The 20,310-nt window shown below is 35.1% G+C and overlaps 1 protein-coding gene and 1 long non-coding RNA gene across 33 annotated transcripts; both read right to left on the bottom strand.

Annotated features, from left to right (window-relative positions):
• Nucleotides 1-770: 770 nt before the first annotated feature.
• Nucleotides 771-7,296, bottom strand: LOC111894704 (serine/threonine-protein kinase-like protein At3g51990). Of its 23 annotated transcripts, XM_042902747.2 has the most exons (9): nt 4,485-7,296; nt 3,875-4,328; nt 3,319-3,423; nt 2,364-2,769; nt 2,080-2,238; nt 1,802-1,906; nt 1,312-1,404; nt 1,179-1,220; nt 771-1,076 (listed from the first exon to the last, which is right to left on the bottom strand). In XM_042902747.2, the coding sequence occupies exon 1, from the start codon at nt 6,949-6,951 to the stop codon at nt 5,458-5,460; it is 1,494 nt and encodes a 497-aa protein (XP_042758681.1). In that variant the 5' UTR covers nt 6,952-7,296; the 3' UTR covers nt 771-1,076; nt 1,179-1,220; nt 1,312-1,404; nt 1,802-1,906; nt 2,080-2,238; nt 2,364-2,769; nt 3,319-3,423; nt 3,875-4,328; nt 4,485-5,457. The 23 variants fall into 23 exon arrangements, with proteins under 23 accessions (XP_042758681.1, XP_042758542.1, XP_052624126.1 ...); XM_042902608.2 differs by having other exon boundaries at nt 1,802-2,238; XM_052768166.1 differs by having other exon boundaries at nt 1,312-1,906.
• A 5,298-nt stretch (nt 7,297-12,594) lies between these two features.
• LOC122198242 (uncharacterized) lies at nt 12,595-16,149 on the bottom strand. 10 transcript variants are annotated; one of them, XR_006192414.2, is made up of 5 exons: nt 15,904-16,149; nt 14,178-15,813; nt 13,392-13,493; nt 12,799-12,851; nt 12,595-12,716 (listed from the first exon to the last, which is right to left on the bottom strand). It is a non-coding gene; the product is annotated as an uncharacterized LOC122198242 (long non-coding RNA). The 10 variants fall into 10 exon arrangements; XR_006192408.2 differs by lacking the exons at nt 12,595-12,716; nt 12,799-12,851 and having other exon boundaries at nt 13,220-13,493; nt 14,178-14,557; nt 14,740-14,830; nt 14,924-15,813; XR_006192436.2 differs by lacking the exons at nt 12,595-12,716; nt 12,799-12,851 and having other exon boundaries at nt 13,220-13,493; nt 14,178-14,507; nt 14,740-14,830; nt 14,924-15,813.
• Nucleotides 16,150-20,310: the final 4,161 nt, after the last annotated feature.

Raw genomic sequence — 20,310 nt, 5'->3', positions numbered from 1 at the left:
ATTATTCATTTAAAAGTCCAAAGATTTAAAAGTCTGAAAAGAATATTAAAAAATATATTCAAAAATATCTTAAAAAACACTTTAAAAAACATAAACGAATAAAACCGTAAAAAGATTACATTAAGACAAACAAAAAAATATTTTAAACATCACAGTTAAAAATAAAAATAAATAAACAAATACAACTTTAAGATAATGTTATATAGCTTAAGTAAATGAAATAAGAAAAAAAATTACAATTAAAATAAAAATAATAAAAAGGATGGTATATATATATATATATATATATATATATATATATATATATATATATATATATATATATATATATATATATATATATATATATATATATATATATATATATAAAAGATGTCAAAGAAAAAACATTTGAAATAAACATCCAAACAAACATAAAAAATTTGAGAGAAATGTATTTAATAAGATTTTAAAAAGAAAAAAAAAACTACTAAAAGCCCCCAAAAAAGGGAATGTACTGCTAATTTAAAGGTGTACATAAATATCATGTAAAAAAATCAGTACAAAAAAAATAACAAATTAATAGTCGAAAGGAAAAACAACATATTAATAATTCGAAACCAAAAAATAATATAGTGATGGTATGAATACAAAAATAACACAAAAATAACGGGGACAAACAAATTTTAATAATAACTAGATGGTTACCCCCACTCCGCGGGGGGCAGAATTTCAACCGTCATACATTTAAGAACCCTTTCGTGCAAAAACCCATGAATGGAACAGCAAAATACGAACAATGTACTTACTATACCTTCTTTGCATTCTTCAAAAATATTTCACACCTAGGATTTCCAACTGCAAATCCTTGTATTTATATCCATTACATTTTCTGGAGTCAATTATTCCATTCATACGTTTATAACAATTCTCATGTTTATTCCATTTGTTTACTATCCTCCATATATTTCTCAACCGACAGACCTAGAATCAAACCGTTAACTATGCTTGGTGGGAACGCATCATAAAGTTGTTCAACAAACGCCACCTAATCACCTCCACTTCCAGGACTCACACACGATTCCATTTTCTTGTACCTATAATATAAAAAAAAAATTATAAATTTTTTGTTGAATTCAAGAATTAATAAATAAAATAAAATGTTTTTTCACCAAATGTCATCGGGACCCAGTACCCACCCGGTTTAAGAACCCGATGAATTTCCATCATGTACTTTCCATCTACATCAACAAATACCAATGTACTTTCGTTTAAGACATTGTATTTTGAAAAATCTACCCAATTAATTAAAATACTAAAAATTATCTGCACCATTTGAACCACATGGAATCAAGCAGCGGGAGCAATGAGCCATGTCTCTTCCATAGGTAAGGACCAAAACTTGAACTTCCGCTTCATGGTTATCTGTAGGTGCAAATGACAGTGCTATCACATTTCTCTTCCATAGGTAAGGACCAAAACTTGCAACATAAAAATAACGCCAAAAAAAAGAAAAAATCAGAATTTTCAAAAATCCTAAATCAAATAAAAAACATTCAGATAGAATTGAAAATAAAAACATACGTACCCCACAACTGGTGTCAAGTGTAGTCCTTACAACAATTCATTAAAACAACCAATTTTTGCAAAGGAAAACTTAAACACGAATGTAAGTTATGAATTTTTTCCTGATTTATAAAATTTATTTGATTTGATGAAACATAAATAATCCAACACCAGAAACAGATCAATAAGTCCATTGCTGTTAAATTAGATTAGAAAACTAAATTTTAGGTTATACTAAAAAAACTATTAAGCGTACCAATGACGAATAAGAAGGTTTTGGAGTAACGAATGAAGGAATAGATAGAACAGGTGCAACTACAATCGCCAACACTATTATCACTTGTATAATGTAGATCTCCACCTAATTTTCCCGGAATGAAAAAGATGAGAGAACTATCATTAAAAAAACTACCAAAATAGAAACGTTTCAGAGCATAGTATGTAATTTGATTCATGGTTGCTCATCAAGATAGGTATAGGTGTAAAGATTCATGGTTGCTTGTCCACTTCTTGAAGCTCGACTCCCATCATTACCTGATTCCATGGAATTGGTGATTCCATTCCTAGGTTCTTTGGCTGAAACATAGTAACACACAAGACCCAAGGGTTCAGAGATAGAGCCATTGTCTTCCTTAGGAATAGAATCAACATGTTGGACATTATTAAAAAAGAATTGATGCCTTCATGGTATTCCTGCATAATAAGTGATAAATGCATCAATGGAACCTGAGAAAAACAAATAGAAGAAGCATTGTAATAATAATTTAAATTAATAGCTAGTGAATGAAGTGAGAAAACTTATAAAAACTCCACCCTACCATTTAAACTGGAATTCATGATTACATGATATAAGCACATCAACTGGAAGGGAACAGCTAGTGTTGCCAACACTCCTTAAACTTGGATTCAGGTACCGGAGGGCATAAATCATTACATGTAAGCTTGGTATACGAAAAGAAGATTTTAGAATAAACAATCACCATAAAAACTTATGTTATATAAGATTTATTTATTAAATTTGTGTTTACTAAGATCTTTTTGCCAAAACTATAGTAGTAACAAAAAAAAGGTTATAAAAAAAGACCAGATAGGGTTTAAAATGGGCATTAAACATTTACCTCCTTCTTGTGAATGCCAAAAACTTTACAGATGGCATCATAATTAGAAGCTGGTTTTGTGATTTGTAACTACATTGACAGGATGCAATCTGGCTATGTCAAGATGCTGAGAAAATATATCAAGAAAAACACACAAAAAACAATCATTTAAAAAAAATCCAAATAAAAGAAATGTTAACATGAACAGTGGAAACCATTCGACTGATTTCTTGTAGGGTGAAATCACATATAAAAATGACAGAAAAGATAGTTAAGGAGAAAATAATCAAAATTAGAAATTGATTTCTTGGCTATTGTTAAATTTTAATAACTTTACATGAAAATTCATGATGATAATATATTAAAAACGTTTAGGCTAATAAGTATCTTTGCTCACTGAGTGGAAGTCAAACAACATAATACATAATAGTATCATACAAAAAGCATATGATATAACTGAACTTTTAGACTATTAAAATTTATTTATGTTTTATTTCAATAAAAATATTTTAAAAAAATAGAAACCGAGTATCTGGAACAAATTCCGGTCCCAAGAGTTCTCAGGGTGGTTCCAAAATATCAGAAACCGATGTAATGTAAAAGTATTAACATTTTTTTTCGTTTGACCATAAAAAATTTAGCAAGTTGAAAAGATTATGATGCATTTTTTACTTACTGGAAGTGGCGCATAATAGCAGTATCTTGTGGTTAACATACTATTCCATGTGACCAAAGATCCAAATCCAAGAATCTAGCATTCCAAGATCGGAACAATCTTCCCCTGAAAATTCAAAATATAATTATTTTTTGAATTATTCATAGTATAAGCCACAAAAATAAGCAAAATTAGCTAAAAATGTGGAGCTTCGTAAAAAGTCGGAGGAAAATTTGACACAGACCTCAAGTTTCACGGGAGTTTCGTTTGGAGGGACTATAAAATGAAATGAGGGTAATGAATTCTAATCAATTAGACCATGATTTCCAAAACAAATTAAACACATTACGACATTAACAACAGATGATTCAATTATACCTCAATATATATACATATACATTAAAGACAGAAATATAGAGAGATACAACTTTGAATGAGTAAACAACATCAAAATATTAATGTATCTGTATATATTTTGAGCCACAACTTTTTTTGTTTGTACAATAAATATGTAATCGTGTTTTGACCAATTTATCCTTGTATTATTATTTACATAGTAATAGATTTAGAAACTTACACAACCTTTTGTTGTCTCTGTTGTAGTCTTTGCACCTTCAACCATTATCATGTGGTGTCCAATGACAAATTTCAATTATTTAAAATAACTTTTAGTGAAACAGAAAAAAAAAAAAAAAAAAAAAAAAGGGAAAACATTAGGATCGCTCCCTGCTTTACCACAACAGTCATTTGAATCAAGAAAATCCTTTCTCTTCAATCACAAGTTACTAATTCATAGATATGATGAAGTTACATTGACCATATGTGCAAGCAATAATGTAAGAGACCAAAAATTTGTATTTGACATTTTAACAAACACTTGGTGGGCGTAATTCAGTTGAGGTTTTACTGAGGTTCAGAATCAAGAATCAAAAAACAAACGAAATCAAATAAGAAAGACGATTACATATTTGTTTTTTATATCGTTGAAGAAGCACAATCCCAAACATTTCCTCATCTGTTTACTGCTTTCCCTAGTCAAACAACAACAACCGTATCAAATTCTGTGACAAACAAATCCAAACAATCCATTTTGTTCCATTTCTGTTGAAAAAAAAACAACAACAACAACAACAAAAAGAAGAAGAAGAAGATCAGGGGAGCTGTCGGAGCAGACCCCATTCACGCACCTGCCCAGCCTCTCTCTCTTTCCTCCATCGTGCCTGTCAATTTGAACAACAATCCAAACACCTCTGTGAACTCAAAGAAACCACCCAAGCACCCCCCGTTATGGCTACTGTACTGATCTCACTCTCTCCATTTTGTTTGGAACCGACAAAGTGGAGAAGAAGAATGACCGATGAGCTAACCGGTTGTGGCGAGCCTCCATCCGACCCTTAATGTTGTTGATTTTGTTTTCTTCTTCTTCGATTGAACATCACAGAACCACGATGGGACCAACAGTTTTTCCCTCCTCCCCTTCGCGATCCCGCTACCGGAGCAGCCCCTTTCTTCCATCACAGTTGATGACAGCTCTTGCTGAAGCCTTCGTCCTTCTTCTCCGATCAAACTAAGAGCCGGTAGAGATTTCCCAATCCATCCCGTTATGTATTTCCATTCGTGTTTCTCTTTTTCCCTCTCTCTACCAGACGAAGAGTACACCACAAAGGGGCGACCAGAGGTCAACCACTCCCTTGCTCAACAGATTTGCCACCATCGAACAACCCTCCCCACCTCCCTGATATGTTGCGTTCGTGCTCCTCATCAGTGTGCGCGAATGATCCTGATGTGTTAGGAGAAACCCTATGGAAGGATGGAGATGAAGAAGCGGTGGAAGATAAAAGGAAGACGGTGGAAGGATCGGGATATCTTTAACAAAAACCAACGATAGAAGAAAAAAAACCGACAAATACACAAAATATAGGACCAACAATGACAGAAATAAACAATGTAAGTAGAAGGGCCGAATTAGACAAAAATGTGGCAGTTTACTGTAGTTAAGGTACGAAAAATTTAATATATATATATATATAATAATAATAATATATTTGTTAAAAATATTAAAAACAAAAATATCTAAAGATAACTAAAAAACAGTTGAATGGTATATAAAAAAATTTCCTTTTCTTAAAAGTACCCTTGTAAATATACACCATTTTTAAATTAAAATTTGCTGAATTTGACAAGTAATTTTGAAGATTCTAGTTCTCTAATATTTGGATTCCTAATCATTTGCAACACAATTCCACAATTTCTTTTGCAAACCAATCCTGTCAATTCCCCTGTTGACTTTGACCTGTTCATTGTTACACTCAATCCTGGCCCTCCCTTTTTCCTCCCCAAACTCGAATCCGACGGTAGAGATGTAATATCGTGAAATGACCCTATTGATTTAGATCTTGACACGTGACTTGAATCGGTTTCATCAATGTCGTTGGATTTGTTTTTTAATTTTAATGGCACGCTTGAAGCACCTTTCTTGGTTCTTCTCCTGGATGCCGAAGCCGAAGCCGAAGCTCTCGATGCTTTGACTGTCTTGGGACTCTCAATCAATGGTTCGTATTTAATAGACGGCGGAGACGTTCTCCTCACGCGCGGCCGTGCGAGGCCGAGATTGTTCCATTTTAGCGATGTTATTCGCTTACTTGCGGTTACCAAACACTGCAAAACCTCCGCCATCGCCGGCCGTTTCTCCGCGGTTGATTTCACACACCTCGCCGCCAACACCGCCAGCTGCCTCACGGCGGACTCATCGGATGATATCTCAATGTTCGGATCAAATATCTCGCCGTATTCACCCGATCTTATGAGCGGCGCTGCCCAATCCACCACCGACGGCGGACTGTACTTTAGGTCAATCGCGTTTCGGCCGGAGAATATCTCGAGTAAAAGAATACCAAAACTGAAGACATCGCTTTTCGCACTCAGATCGCCCGGCGCAAGATAGCACGGGTCAAGGTAACCTAACGTCCCCGCCGGCGGTGTGCATCGGACCTTCACGTCCTCAACGTTTCCTCTCAGAGCCAAACCGAAATCGCCGAGCCGGGCGTTCCATTTTCCGTCGAACAAAACGTTGGACGATTTTATATCCCGGTGAATCACCGGCGGATTGGATGTATGCAAATGGTGAACCGCCTTTGCGACCTGAAGTGCTATCCTCACTCGCCTGGCTAACCCGGGCGTTTTGGCGTCGTTCTTGTGTAACAAATCGTATAGCGAACCGTTGGGCATGTACTCCACAACAATCAGCTTCCTTCCGTCAACAGGATCCGACCCAAACCCTAACAAATTCACTAATCTAGGGCTCCGAACGCGAGACAGCGTCTCGATCTCGTTCTCCGCTGGAGTGGCGATAGTTGCAGTACATTGTATTCCCCGAACACTGGTTTTATCCGGCGAGTGGTGAGTGGTGGTTCGTTTAACGGCGGCAATCAAAGCACCACCGTCAAGGATGGCTCTATACACAGAGCCATGGCTTCCTTTCCCAAGGAAATTGGTGTGTGAGAATCCCTTGGTAGCCGCTTCGAGATCTGCAAAACAGAAATCCCTAATCTTAAACTGGTGATTATGTGGATTGGAAAAGGATTTCTTCCTGGACAAATTGTAAGAATCGCAGGTGGAAATGGCGGATTCGGCATTACAAGAGAGGTAACCCATCAAATCGAAGGTTGAAAATCAACAATGGAATTCAAAAACCCATTGAAGTATAACAACAAGAGAAGGAAGTAGTGGGAATCATGAAGTAATTATATATTAAGAAAAGAATGAAGAGATTAATGGTAGAGGTGAGTAGTTGTGGCTGCTTTGGCCTTTGGTGGTGTAAAGTTATGGGGGAAGGGATAGAAAATAGAAGAAAGTGATTAAGGCGTATGTATTCTATTGTATGTATGTAAAGGCGTGCGGGAGGTTTGAAAGAAAGGGAGGGAAAGAATATATTGAGACTATCATTTCATAATTCATACATCACTTTATAACAAAAGTGCTTATGGTATTCTGGACGCCAAAATATTCCAATTTAGTTTGCTAACACAAAATTCACTCATACTTTGAAACTGGGAGTAACCGAAAGATGTATCGCTTTATTTATATAGAAATGCTGTCACAAAAAAAAAAATCCATAAACTTTTGAAAAATGTAAAATGACATTTAGGTATTTTTTATTCTTTTAAGATAAGGGAAAGGTTGGATGGGTTGAATAGTTTTCTTGAATTTAATCATTTAAACAAAGATTACACAGATATTTAAGTTGATACATAAGTATTTTCAAGATAATTACTTTTACATTATATCAGATAAATGATGTTTAGAATTTGGATACAATTATTTAGATGAATCTTGATTTAATATCCTTTAAACTCCAAAGCAAAGAGTAGTGTAATTCAGACATTAGTCACGTCACTTTTATCAACTTTACCTTTTTTGTTCTTTAAAATGTTTGGGCCCGTTTCTTTATTCATGTTTAATGTAAATAAAGTCGAAAAAGATCAAGGTTGTCACATAATGTATAGTCACGTAACATATAAATGTGAATTTTGAAGAGACGATATTAAGATCCGACATAAAAAAATCTAAAACGTTATATGTTTGGTTGTTACACATGTAAACACAACATAAATAATTGTATATTTTCAATTTGACATATTGGATAAGAAAATGTTTAACTTAAATTTTAAAGGAGCCTTGAATATTTGTTAGTGATTTGTGTTACCAATATGTATTTAAGTGTAATGAATTGATTTGTTGACCAAATATAATTTTGATAAGCATTAAACAAGGGAGGTGCAGATTGCACACTTGTCTGAATTTGTTCAAGATTCAAAATAGACTGTCATTTATGCGAAGCCCCTAAACGAACGAGGATCTGGGACAGCGCCCCTAAAAATTGGATCAAAGGGACAGAGCCCCTCGGGTCGAGTTGTTTTTGTGACAGTTTTCAGACATTATTTATTTGGGTTATATTGTTTTGTAAAAAGTCCATCAAAAATCCAAATTCTTGAAAATGAACCTGGTTTTGACTTTGTCTTGACATTTATAAAAAACCTGTTTTGTGACAAACTGTGAGTGTTAGAAACTGTCTTGTGACTTGGCAGTTTTAGGACATATAAAACTGTTTTGTGACAATTTTCAGACAAAGATGAATATAACAGTTTTTGGTTGTCATTTTTGGTACACATACGAAATTCATAATCTCTCATTCTCTATTCTTTTTTCTCTTATTCCGAGTCTTATCCAATTGTTGATTTCGAGATGTCCATCGAAACACTTCAATTTGAAAGTGCCATCGCGGTTTTCAGAATTCCAAGTGCTATCATACCCCAAATCTCTAACAATATTAAGAGCCTAGACCCCAACAACAAACATTAAAATGTGTGTGTGTTAGGGGTTCTTTATCTCATGTTTGTCGAAGTGTTATATGTAATTCTTTAATAACGAGATTTAAATTCAAGAAAAATAATTAGAAGTGTATTTGTTTAGTTATTACATATGAAACAATTGGTTTTATAATGTTTGTTTATTAATATTTTGTTATTACTCATTGAATGATATGTTAACATCAAGATTCAACTATAAGATACGTGAATTACTCACAATAATCATGCCTCATGCTAGTCATGGTGATTCATGAGCTTCAAAATAGCATGAAACATCTTGGTGTGTATGATATGATCAACTGATTTAAGGACTTCTTCCAAGAGCTAGTTAGGCAAGAGCGATTTAAGATCACGAAATCCTTAGTGAGATGCAAGTTGTAGGAGGGAGATGACATTGATGTCCACCTCCTAAAATAAAGGCATACATTAAATAATTAACGAGGTTAGGTTTTCCTATAAGTCAGGAGTTGATCATAGATTTTATCAACAACTTGCTGAGTAGTTCATACTTCATATGGCGAGTATGCCTTAAACTACAACAATGAGAATATAGAGAGGTAATTTGTTTCCACTACAAGGAAACAAAACATGGATGGCGTAACTGTCCAAGACATTTAAAGAAGTTGGAGAAGCTTAAAGCTATGGAATGTGGTGGTTCATGTAATTTATAATTATATATCACTTTTACTCACAACTCTTGATCATTAGACACAATATCTGATACTAAAATTTTATTAATGTGTAAGGACCAAAAGGAAGAAGAAAGTAGAGACACGAAGAGCTAGACTTGATCGTAGACAAAGAGTAAACTATTATGGTCAATAGAATTAGGAATTATGAACTCATTCTCTTTCGAGTTTGATTTATGGTTTTACTATTTTGTTGATATTTTATGATATGGCAAGATAATGGGTTCCTGGCCGCCTACTGTGCCTCCCTGCTTTTGCAAGGATAAGGAGAGGGCTCATCCTTTGGACGATATGTTAAGATATCGAGTTACATCACATACCTTCTCATGACCAACTCCTAGGTGAAATCCCTAAGACTTAAACATTATACCTCCTATATGAGAGGTCAGTGCCTTACCCGATAGGTCAATAGGTAGTTGGTTGACATGGAAAGATACATTATCTTATTTCCAAATTTATAAAGATGGCTCTGACTAGGATTCTTAAAACGGTTTTATTTTTGTTTATAAAATGTGTTCTTTAGTAAACCATTTTCATAACATCTATGAAACTAATATACAAAAGAAGCACCAATAGTTCAATGATGATTCAACTGCATCCAAAAATGTTTGGATAATATGTATCTATGACATTGTCATGTTTTCCATATAAACAATAACAATTCACCAAAGTCCAAGCAAATAGGATTTTGGAATCATACACGAGTCTCGTTTATTAAGAAAGATGGTAAAAAGTCACACATAGGGAAGTATGAGCGAAGTAAGGAGACTTTATAACTAGTACACACTAATATATGTGGATTGTTCGGATCATAGACGAGACATGGACAAAGATACTCTGCACAATCACTAATGATTTCTGATGGAGATTTGTGCCCATAGCCATAACAAACCGGTAATAATATTATAAATTGCAGTGTCTTTTGAGGTATATTATGATAAAACTACTTTAGGATTGAGTGTCGTTTTGATCCAGAGGGGTCATGTGATAGCTTACACTTCACGGTAACTGAAGCCTCATGAAGCAAATTACCCTACTTAAAATCTGGAGTTAGGGTGTGGTTTTTGATAGGTTTTACAGGTTATAACCGAAAGCATGAAGTGAAATAACTGAACCCTTTTGGATCTAAGTTTTCTCTATTGATAAAAATAATCTATGAACATCAAGAACCATAAGGAGGCCCTACTATTATCGAAAATAACAAGGGATTAGGGTTTACTTACCTTTTGATTATTGCAATAAATAATCAAAGCAATCCTTTCTTCAAATGTCTTAGAAAGCAAGCACCAGAAATCCAATGTCTCTAATGGTTTGTACCCAAACCCTAGCAATTAGAACACTTGAGGAGAGATGTAGAAATTCTACTCTTGTTTCTTAGAGGAAATGGTGGACAAAAATAGGATCCAGGGGGTCCTATTTATAGTTGATACAAGGAGGCTTGGAAACCCTAATTTGAATATTTTATTAATATTTCAAATTTGGTAATTTCCCAACTTCTTAATTATCTTTAATGATTAATATAAAACCCTTAAAAAACTCCCCAAAACCGTCCATGATCCATGGAAGGTTATGAAAACTCGCTTGTTCAACTTTTGAACAGTTGCAAAGTCCCCACACTTTCAATTAATCCACTTAATCTCAAAATTAATTCCAGTTAATTTCTGATTAGTTATTAATTAAATAATACTATTTCTAATTAATATATTAATTTCATAATATATTAACAAATTATTTATTGCTATTTATTAATATACTTTAATAAAAATGGTTCTTAAGTTGTTCTCATTTGATATTTTGTGTGTGTGTATATATATATATATATATATATATATATATATATATATATATATATATATATATATATATATATATATATATATATATATATACCAACTAATCTTTAGTCTAGTGGTATTAAAGAGTTGGAAATGTGTCCTTCCTTTTAAGGGGTTGGGTTCAAGTCATGTTATGAACAATAAAATAATTTAAGAATGAAATTTAATGGGTGTTAGATGCTCAATAAAAACAAATAGCATAAAGGGCGTGTTCGGCACAGAGCGTTTGAGAGTGTTTGAGAACTTCTAGATTCTAACGTTTGACAAAACGCTCCATTTTGAACAGAAAAGTCTCGTTCGGCACTACAAATTTCTAGCGTTTAGTTTAAACAAAACGCTCCAAATCCAAATGCTTCTTCATGTTGCGTTTAACAAAATGCTATAAGCTACAAGTTACCCGCTAATAGCTAAAATGTGGATTTTACAAATAAGTAGAACGTCTACGAGATCTAGATTTTGATTGAGGTGTGGGAAGTCTAATTTCATTCCATCTTATTTTATCTTTCGAATTCCTAAACTTCTAATTTCTATAAATCTATAACAAAAGTACATGTCATTTTCTTTTATTTTCCATTAATAATTTATTAGGTGCAAAATGAATATATTTATTCTAATTTTAAATTCTTTAATAATATTTTTGCTTTACTCTTTTAGGTTGAAGACTTGGAGCTAAATTTTCTTGAATATTAGGTATGCCAACATGAGGAGGTGGGGTAAACATGGAAGCAACTCATTCCTTTTGAAATTTGATGCCAAGAATCTTAATTTTTTAAACTTGTATTTTTTTTCTTGCAACAATTTTTTTCAATTGTTAATACTTTATTTATTTCAAATGTTTCGTTTTCTAACCGTAAAATTTGACTTTTTATATAAGTTACCTTTTGTTCGACTATCATAAAAGAGAAGCAGCATAGAGTGAAAAAAAAACCATCACATTTAATATTTCTATCAATTTTATGGAAGTATTTTCTTTCAAAAGAAATAAAAAATGGTATTGTTATATGTATTATCCTTGATCAGTTTTTGTATTGTTACATCGAATTTGAACAAATACGAAATTATATTGCCTTCATTGTACTTTTCATGCATGTGTTTCGCTCTTTCTTTACCAGAATTGTGTTTTTCTTTAATCATAGTTTTAGTGGTTGATGTGATTTTCAGCTCCTTTAACATAGGTTTTATATGAAAAGTCTAGGCTTTGTCCGGACCGTTTTTTCATGTTTTTATGAAAAAATATAAAAGTTTTTGACTGCAAGGACCATAAATGTCAAAATGGCTAAAGAATTAAAGGGGTAGGAATTAGCAAGTTTTTAGAAAAGGGATCAAAGTTGTCGAGCCGTTAAAGTTTTGTAGCCGAACTTTAAATATTAAAAGGTTCCTAAAAAAAGTGCAAGGACGTTGCTATTGTGGTTAATGAATTGCTATTATAGATAAAATAATAAGTATGTTGCTTAAATTTGTAAAAAGAATAAAAGATGACATATTTACATTCCAAAAAAATAACCTGCCATCTTTGTCCTTATATTCTTGAAGAGGCGCAAAACAGTAGATGATCAGCAAAAGTATGGTCAAAAAGAAAAAAATAGCACCAAAGGAGAAACAACATACCAACATGGGAAGAAGGGATATCTGGTGTTCCAACTTTTGTTGGATCATCATTGCTTGCAAAAACAAATTAAGTGTAAGAATTTGATATTTCTACCAACACTTTATTCATATAATAACCATGCAAATTTGGGCTAAAACCCCATTCAAATCATTATGGACTATATTCTTCTTTATCCCGCCTTGGCTTTAAGTACAGTTCATCATTAAAAAAAATTAATGCAAACATACCAACTATTTCTATCTTACAACATTGTTTTATAAACTCCATGTATATAGATTTTATGTTCCCAACAACTTGTTTTTGTTGGCAGGTCAACGAAAGGGATTCATATTGTGCATTTTTCTTTCTTAGCACGTCGAAATGAGTTAAAGTTACTTTTTGTTTTCATATAAAATAATATTTCAATAATTAAAGTGAACCTTTTCTAGAGCAATTGAACTTTTAATCACTTCTGTTATAGGATTACACTTTAAAATCTACATATGAGACTGTTGCAGTTTAGATTGACAACTCATCTAATAGCTGATTGAAAAAAATTGAAATTAATTTGAGTAAATACATAGAAAACAATTTAATAAGTCAATAAAATTACTTTTGCGGTCTCTTGAAGAGCTATGAGACTTTCTTCACACCACCTCCAAAATGGAAACCATTTGCAGCTGTGTTGCCAAATTGCATGGCATCATCTTGTATTCTGCATAAGGGAAGAAAAAACAAAACGCCCATTAATAAATTAATATTTGATGGTGCTTTTTTATTTACCCAATGATTAAGTAGGCTTGCAAGGGATGGAGGGTGGTGTTTTTGGTTTAGATGTGTGTACATAAAGTCAAACTGGGACACTCTAATTGCTAGATTTTCAAAGTACAACGTTCTAAGTCAAAAAATACGATGTCGGAATTGGTAAGTGGATGTATAGCAACACAACTTTTGTTATTATGTTTGTTAGAACATCCTACTTTCTTTTATTTCTATTATGATATTATACTCTTATTTTTTTTTTCTTATTAAAGTACTGTACTTTGAAATATCAACCTAATTATAGCAGTGTACTTCCACTTTGAAAAAAGCTACTTAATTTTAAAACGAAATTTGCTTTGTAATTAGATGATATTGCTATAATATGATAGATTTTGCAAAGTAATATTTAGAAATGTTGAATTTCACCAAAGTAACACCAGGGGAAAAATGGTCAAAAGTTGAACCGGATAGGAGAAAGCCATCTATTCAATAAAAAATTACTATTTATGTGAGGGAATGACCATTTCACCCTTCTGTTTAGAGTAAATGACCGTTTTACCCTTATGTTTAAAAGTGATGTTGAATAACAAATGTGTAATTATGTGTGAAATTGACAGTTTAACCCTTCTGAAAGTACCTTAATGCCCTGAAATGCAGCCTAATCCTTCAGTACATCTGGATCAACTGAGATGACATCCACCAAAGAGAGTTCAAGCTATCACTTATCATAGAAAAATAGTGAACATGTTATATTTAGATTAATATGTTTCATAAAGCAAAATGGTGTTCATTAATAGTGAACATGTTATACTCGCCACCATTTACCATCTGCAGTTCCATATTTACCCAACACCCAACATATCACCTGTTTTTAAAATAAAATAAAATAAAAAAGATAAAAACATCCAACATATCACCTGTGCATAAAATCGTTCCCTAGAACCTTGAAATAAGAACCAACTTGGACCTGCAATTCAGCTTCAAATGGTGTAAACATCTTTTCTTACATAACAGGTCCTGTGTAGAATAAAAGATTACATATCTTATTTTGTTGCTCCTTTGTAGCTTAAACTAATAGCCAACTCATTTGGTAAAATGTGACAATACTCATCAATTATAATGGAAAAAGTAACCCATTGGACACTAAGTTGACTGCAACCTCGTAAAATTACACAAACTTAAATCACATTCCAACATACCTACACAAAATCCTAAGTGACCGTACAATAGGGTATCTCAATGTCCTGTTTAAATTGACGAACCAAAAAATTACTCAATTCCAGGCGTAACCTAAAAACACAGATGAAATAAATTAAAGATTGGGATCGATAGGTCTAGTATGAAATAAAAACTTTAGAATTGGATCGGATAAAAAAATGGAACCTGAAATTGATTGTTACTTAGATGCAGAAATCATCGAAAATACTAAACCCTCCCGAACTTGAAGTACAACAGAACGATTGTTTTTTTACCTGGGATTGTTTTCTTACGAAAAAGGAAAAAAGAAAAATGAAATAGAATGAAAATCCTTGATGTATGGGTTCTTGGCACCGGTCGGTAGAAATGGATTTTTTACACCAAAAACAAAAAAAATGGCAAATCCTTGTTGAAAGCCGAACAAAAAAAAATGAAAAAGAAAAAAGAAAAATGATTCCATTCCATCTTTGTGTCCAACAATTCAAATGATATCAACTCTGGCACATAAGTATAAAGATCCAATCCACTATAATCGAACACTTTAAATCTTTATACCAATTCACTTGATAAATAACTTCTTAAAATGTACCTGGTTTTGACAAATACAATTACAATCTATCCGAAAGAGCCATAAAATAGAATCAAACTCCAATTTTGACTTTTGACTAAAAGTCTATCCAGTTTCTTTAACCCAGAAGTGAACCTCATTCTTTGATCTTTGAACAACTATTAGCTTTAAATGTAGGGAATATCAAATAGAAAGAACTGACCCTTCACTTATTGTATCAGTTGTTGAAGCAAATTAGGGGGTATAAAGGGAAGTTTCCAAAGAAACAACCTAACACATGAGAACAAACTCATACATTTAATACCAAACAATCAAAGGGAAATCGATATAAGTTGTTCTATATGTACCTGTTTAGAGCTTGGATGAGATTTTTTTTCATCATCATAATAAAACCCGTTAATCCATTGTTTGTGCATCTTAGAGGTGGATGTTGGTTGTTTCTCTTTTGACAACTGTGTTCCTTGTTTCTCCTTTGACAGCTGCACAGATCGCCATGTCTGAAGAGATTCTGACGAACAGTATTCTTAATATAACATGTATTTGAAATAAATCTATTAAAAACATTTGCAATAAAACTATTAAAAATCTTGATAAATACCTGCAATTCCTTACAGAGAAATCTCATCTACAGCAAGGAACTATAGCCCTATGTAATCCCTTTGGGCATATAACGGTGGTGTTCTCGAACAATAAAAGTCATTGAAAAAGCAAAATAAATATAAATCAAATGACATCTGAAGTGCGTTACTTAAAAATTAGTGGTTGGCAGATTTGGGGGGAATTAGTTATCCTTGTAGGTATGTCGGTCAATTTCTATTCCATAGAAAATTGATTAAATATAAGCGAATAAATGAAGCCACCTTAGAATGAAATCGATTTTAAAATCGTCGGCATCAGACGACCTTTGATGAAATCTGTTGGTCAAGGATTGACCTGGTAATTAGGAAAAATAAAAATGTGGGCAGTCATGACCGTTAGAAAAATAAACCGACCCTAGTATTTCTCTTTTTTTTTTTGTTAAATCTAGTAGTATAAATAGAGTAGTTCAGTGATCACAATTCATCGGTCGAAATTTCATTGTATAGCACCTTAATCATTAGACTGCTAGTCTTCTTCATTCAATAAAGAAAATCATTCGGCTGCCATTTCCAGTTTTACCCCTGTTACCCTTGTTCTTGTTTATTGCTATATTGCTTGATCACCAACATTTGGTATTAGAGCAAAACAAATCCTGATCAATTGTATGCCCAAGTATCCTCGATTCAACAAGATGACAACCCCATCATCATCCAATCAGCCCAAAGATAATCCTTTTACTCTTCAATGTCCAATGCTAACCTCACTAAATTACAACACTTGGTCAATTAAGATGGAAGCCATCATGGATGCCTATGGGTTATGGGATGCCATTAAGCCACCAACTGGAGTGGTTGTGGATGAGAAGAAGAGCAAGCAGGCTCGAGCTTTCATCTTCCAATCTATACCATAGGAGATTCTTGCACAGGCTGCCAAGAAGAAGATAGCCAAGGAAGTTTGGGACTCTCTAAAGTCACGGTATGTGGGTGCAGAGAGGGTCCAAAAGGCAAGGCTAAGGGTACTCAAGAGTGAGTTTGAAGCACTTCAAATGAAGGAGTCTAAAACCATAGATGATTATGCAGGAAAGATATCAACCATGATTTCAAAGTTTGGGAGTGCAGGGCAATATTGGAAGATGAAGAATTGGTGAGAAAGCTGTTCGATATAGTCCCAGAAAGGTTTATTAATATGGTAGCATTAATTGAGCAAAGTTGTGACATGGAATCAATGCCATTTGAAGAAACAATTGGGCATTTGAAAGCATATGAAGACAGGCTCCGGCTCCGGAAGGCAAACACACAGGGAGATAATGCCCTGCTGCTTGCCAAGGCAGAAGGCTCATCAACCCACCAGAGTCCAAGCAAGCAAAATTCAACAGGTGGTTGAGGAAGGGGCGGAAATAATAATCGGGGCGGAAGAGGCAGCACACGAGGGTGAGGCTCGTCTCGTGGCATAGGTGGGCGTTGAGGTGGTGACTCACGACAGGAGGCGAACAACACAAACAAAAAGCCACGAGACAAGAGCAACATCAGATGCTATGAATGCCAAGAGCTTGGTCATTATGCATCGGAGTGAAAGGGAAAGAAGCAGCAGGACCAAGAAGTAAACTTGGCTGCTGATGAAGTAGAACCAACCCTATTGCTAGCTGTTTGTGGTGAAGAGAATAACGAAGTAGTCCTATTGAATGAAGAAAAAGTCTACCCAAACCAATTCAAAGAAAACAATGAAGAGAACATATGGTATGTAGACAATGGAGCTAGTAACCATATGACTGGATGCAAGGCCTTGTTTGCTGAACTTGACGGGAAAGTAATGGGGCAGGTTCGATTCGGTGACGGGTCTAGGGTTCCGATCAAAGGAAAAGGTGCTCTCCTATTTGATTACAAGAATGGCGATCAATTTGTCATCCCAGATGTGTATTATATTCCTGCCCTGCACAGTAATATAATAAGTCTGGGACAAATGACCGAAGAGGGGTATGACATAGGGATGAAGAAGGAGTTCCTAAGAATGTATGATGAAGCAGGAAGCTTGGTTATGAAGGTGCAGAGATCCAAGAACAGACTTTATAAAATTAAGCTTACACCTGGGAAGCCTGTGTGCTTAGCCATGAGTATAGACGATGACTCATGGTTATGGCACGCACGCATGGGACACACTAACTTCAGAACACTCGAGGAGATGACACGTAAGAAGATGGTATTAGGCATGCCCCAGGAGACTCATCCATCACAGGTGTGTGAAGGATGCATGCTAGCCAAACAACCAAGACAAGCTTTTCCAAAGGAAGCCACGTGGAGAGCCAAAGAGCCACTACAACTAGTGCACACAGACTTATGCGGACCCATCACCCTAGCAACTAAAGGAGAGAATCAATATTTCCTCTTAATCGTGGATGACTACTCACGGTATATGTGGGTATACCTGATCAAAACAAAAGATGAAGCCTTGAGCATGTTTTAGAAGTTCAAATTGCAAGTTGAGAAAGAAAGCAGCCACAAAGTCAAGATGATAAGAACTGACCGTGGAGGTGAGTTCAATTCGAATCAATTCCAGTTCTTTTGTGAGCAGGCGGGAATCAAGCGACAATTGACAACACCACACACCCCACAGCAAAATAGGGTTGTGGAACGTCGAAATAGGATGATTTTGGAGATGACTAGGGCACTACTCAAGGCTATAGGGATACCGGATCAATTTTGGGGAGAGGTCGTGAGACATTTAGTGTATTTGTTGAACAGAACAAGTACAAAAGCGCTCAAAGACGTAACCCCATACGAATAAGTGAAAGCTTCTAAACCCTCGATCGCACACTTGAAGATCTTCGGCTGCGTGGGATTTGTGAAGAAATTGTGAGGCTTGAGCAAACTAACTGATCGAAGCGAGCCAATGGTGTACCTGGGAACAAAAGAATGAACAAAAGGGTACTGTATGTTTAACCCCTGCAGTCAACGGATAGTGATAACTCGAGATGTGATCTTTGATGAAGGAAGGCCTTGGGCTTGGAATAATGAAACAACGGGGGAGCCACTTTCAACGCCTTACTGGACCAATGTTATTATCCATGAAGGAGCCCAATCCCAGCCGACCCAAGATCCTGATTAGTCAATTAACGCTAACGAAGACCCTGTAACGCCGTTAAACGATCTCTACGGAGACATTGGATTGGATGACTCACGACTTGAAGACTCGACACAGTCGTATGTACCTGGTACCAACTCGACACCTCCTAGTCGAGTATCGATGATCCAATCAAGAAGCGGGTCTGTAGCTTCATATGATGACACACCAACAAGGGGCTTTCGCTCAATCAATGACTTATATGAAAATACGACAAGACTGGAGGAGGAGCAGATACGAGATTTGTATGAAAGTAATCAAGAATTAATGTTGGTTGATGATGAACCCACAACCTACGAAGAAGCATCAAGTGAAGAAGGGTGGAAACAAGCCATGGAAACGGAAGTTAAGTCAATTGAGAAAAACAATACTTGGACTTTAACCAGGCTACCCCCAAATCGCAAGGCGATAGTGGTAAAGTGGGTATTTAAGGAGAAAAAGAATGGAGCTGGGGAAGTAATCAAGCACAAGGCTCGTTTGGTCGCCAAGGGTTACGTTCAACAAAGGGGTGTCGACTTTGACGACGCATTTGCACCGGTGGCCAGGCTGGAGACGATAAGACTGATCCTCTCAGTAGCGACGAAGGAAAATTGGCTTGTACACCACCTGGATGTCAAGTCAGCATTCCTACATAGTGATCTTAAGGAGGAAGTCTACGTAAGACAACCCATTGGATTCACAGTCAAAGGCAAGGAAGACTGGGTATATCGCCTTCACAAGGCCCTGTATGGGTTGCGACAGGCACCAAGGGCATGGAATACAAAACTTGACCAGTCACTCAAGTCACTCGGATTCACCAGATGCGTTCAAGAACAGGCTGTCTACAAGGTACACAAACCCAACTTGACTCTCATAGTTGGAGTATATGTAGATGATCTCATAGTCACTGGGTCAAGTGAGATGGGAATCAAAGTATTCAAAGATAGAATGAAGTGTTTGTTTGATATGAGTGATCTGGGATTGTTATCATATTACCTGGGAATTGAAGTAGTACAGGGTAAGGATGGTACAATGCTCACGCAGAAGGGGTATGTTGAAAGAATCTTAAAGACTCCAGGTATGGAAGGCTGCAATAGTTCCCAGTACCCAATGGAGCCAAAACTCCAGTTAACCAAAGATAAAGATGGTGAACCAATAAATGCAATAATGTACAGGAGGCTTGTTGGGAGTTTGAGATACCTGGTCCACCCAAGACCAGACCTCAATTACAGTGTTGGAATGGTGAGCAAGTTTATGCAAACTCCCAAACAAAGTCACTATGCTGCTATAAAACATATCTTGAGATATGTGAAGGGAAGAACCCAGTATG

Source organism: Lactuca sativa, chromosome 1, assembly GCF_002870075.4.
Source record: "Lactuca sativa cultivar Salinas chromosome 1, Lsat_Salinas_v11, whole genome shotgun sequence".
Classification (NCBI taxonomy): Eukaryota; Viridiplantae; Streptophyta; class Magnoliopsida; order Asterales; family Asteraceae; genus Lactuca; species Lactuca sativa.
Note: the sequence above shows the minus strand (reverse complement) of the source record. Positions and strands in the feature narration are given on the sequence as shown.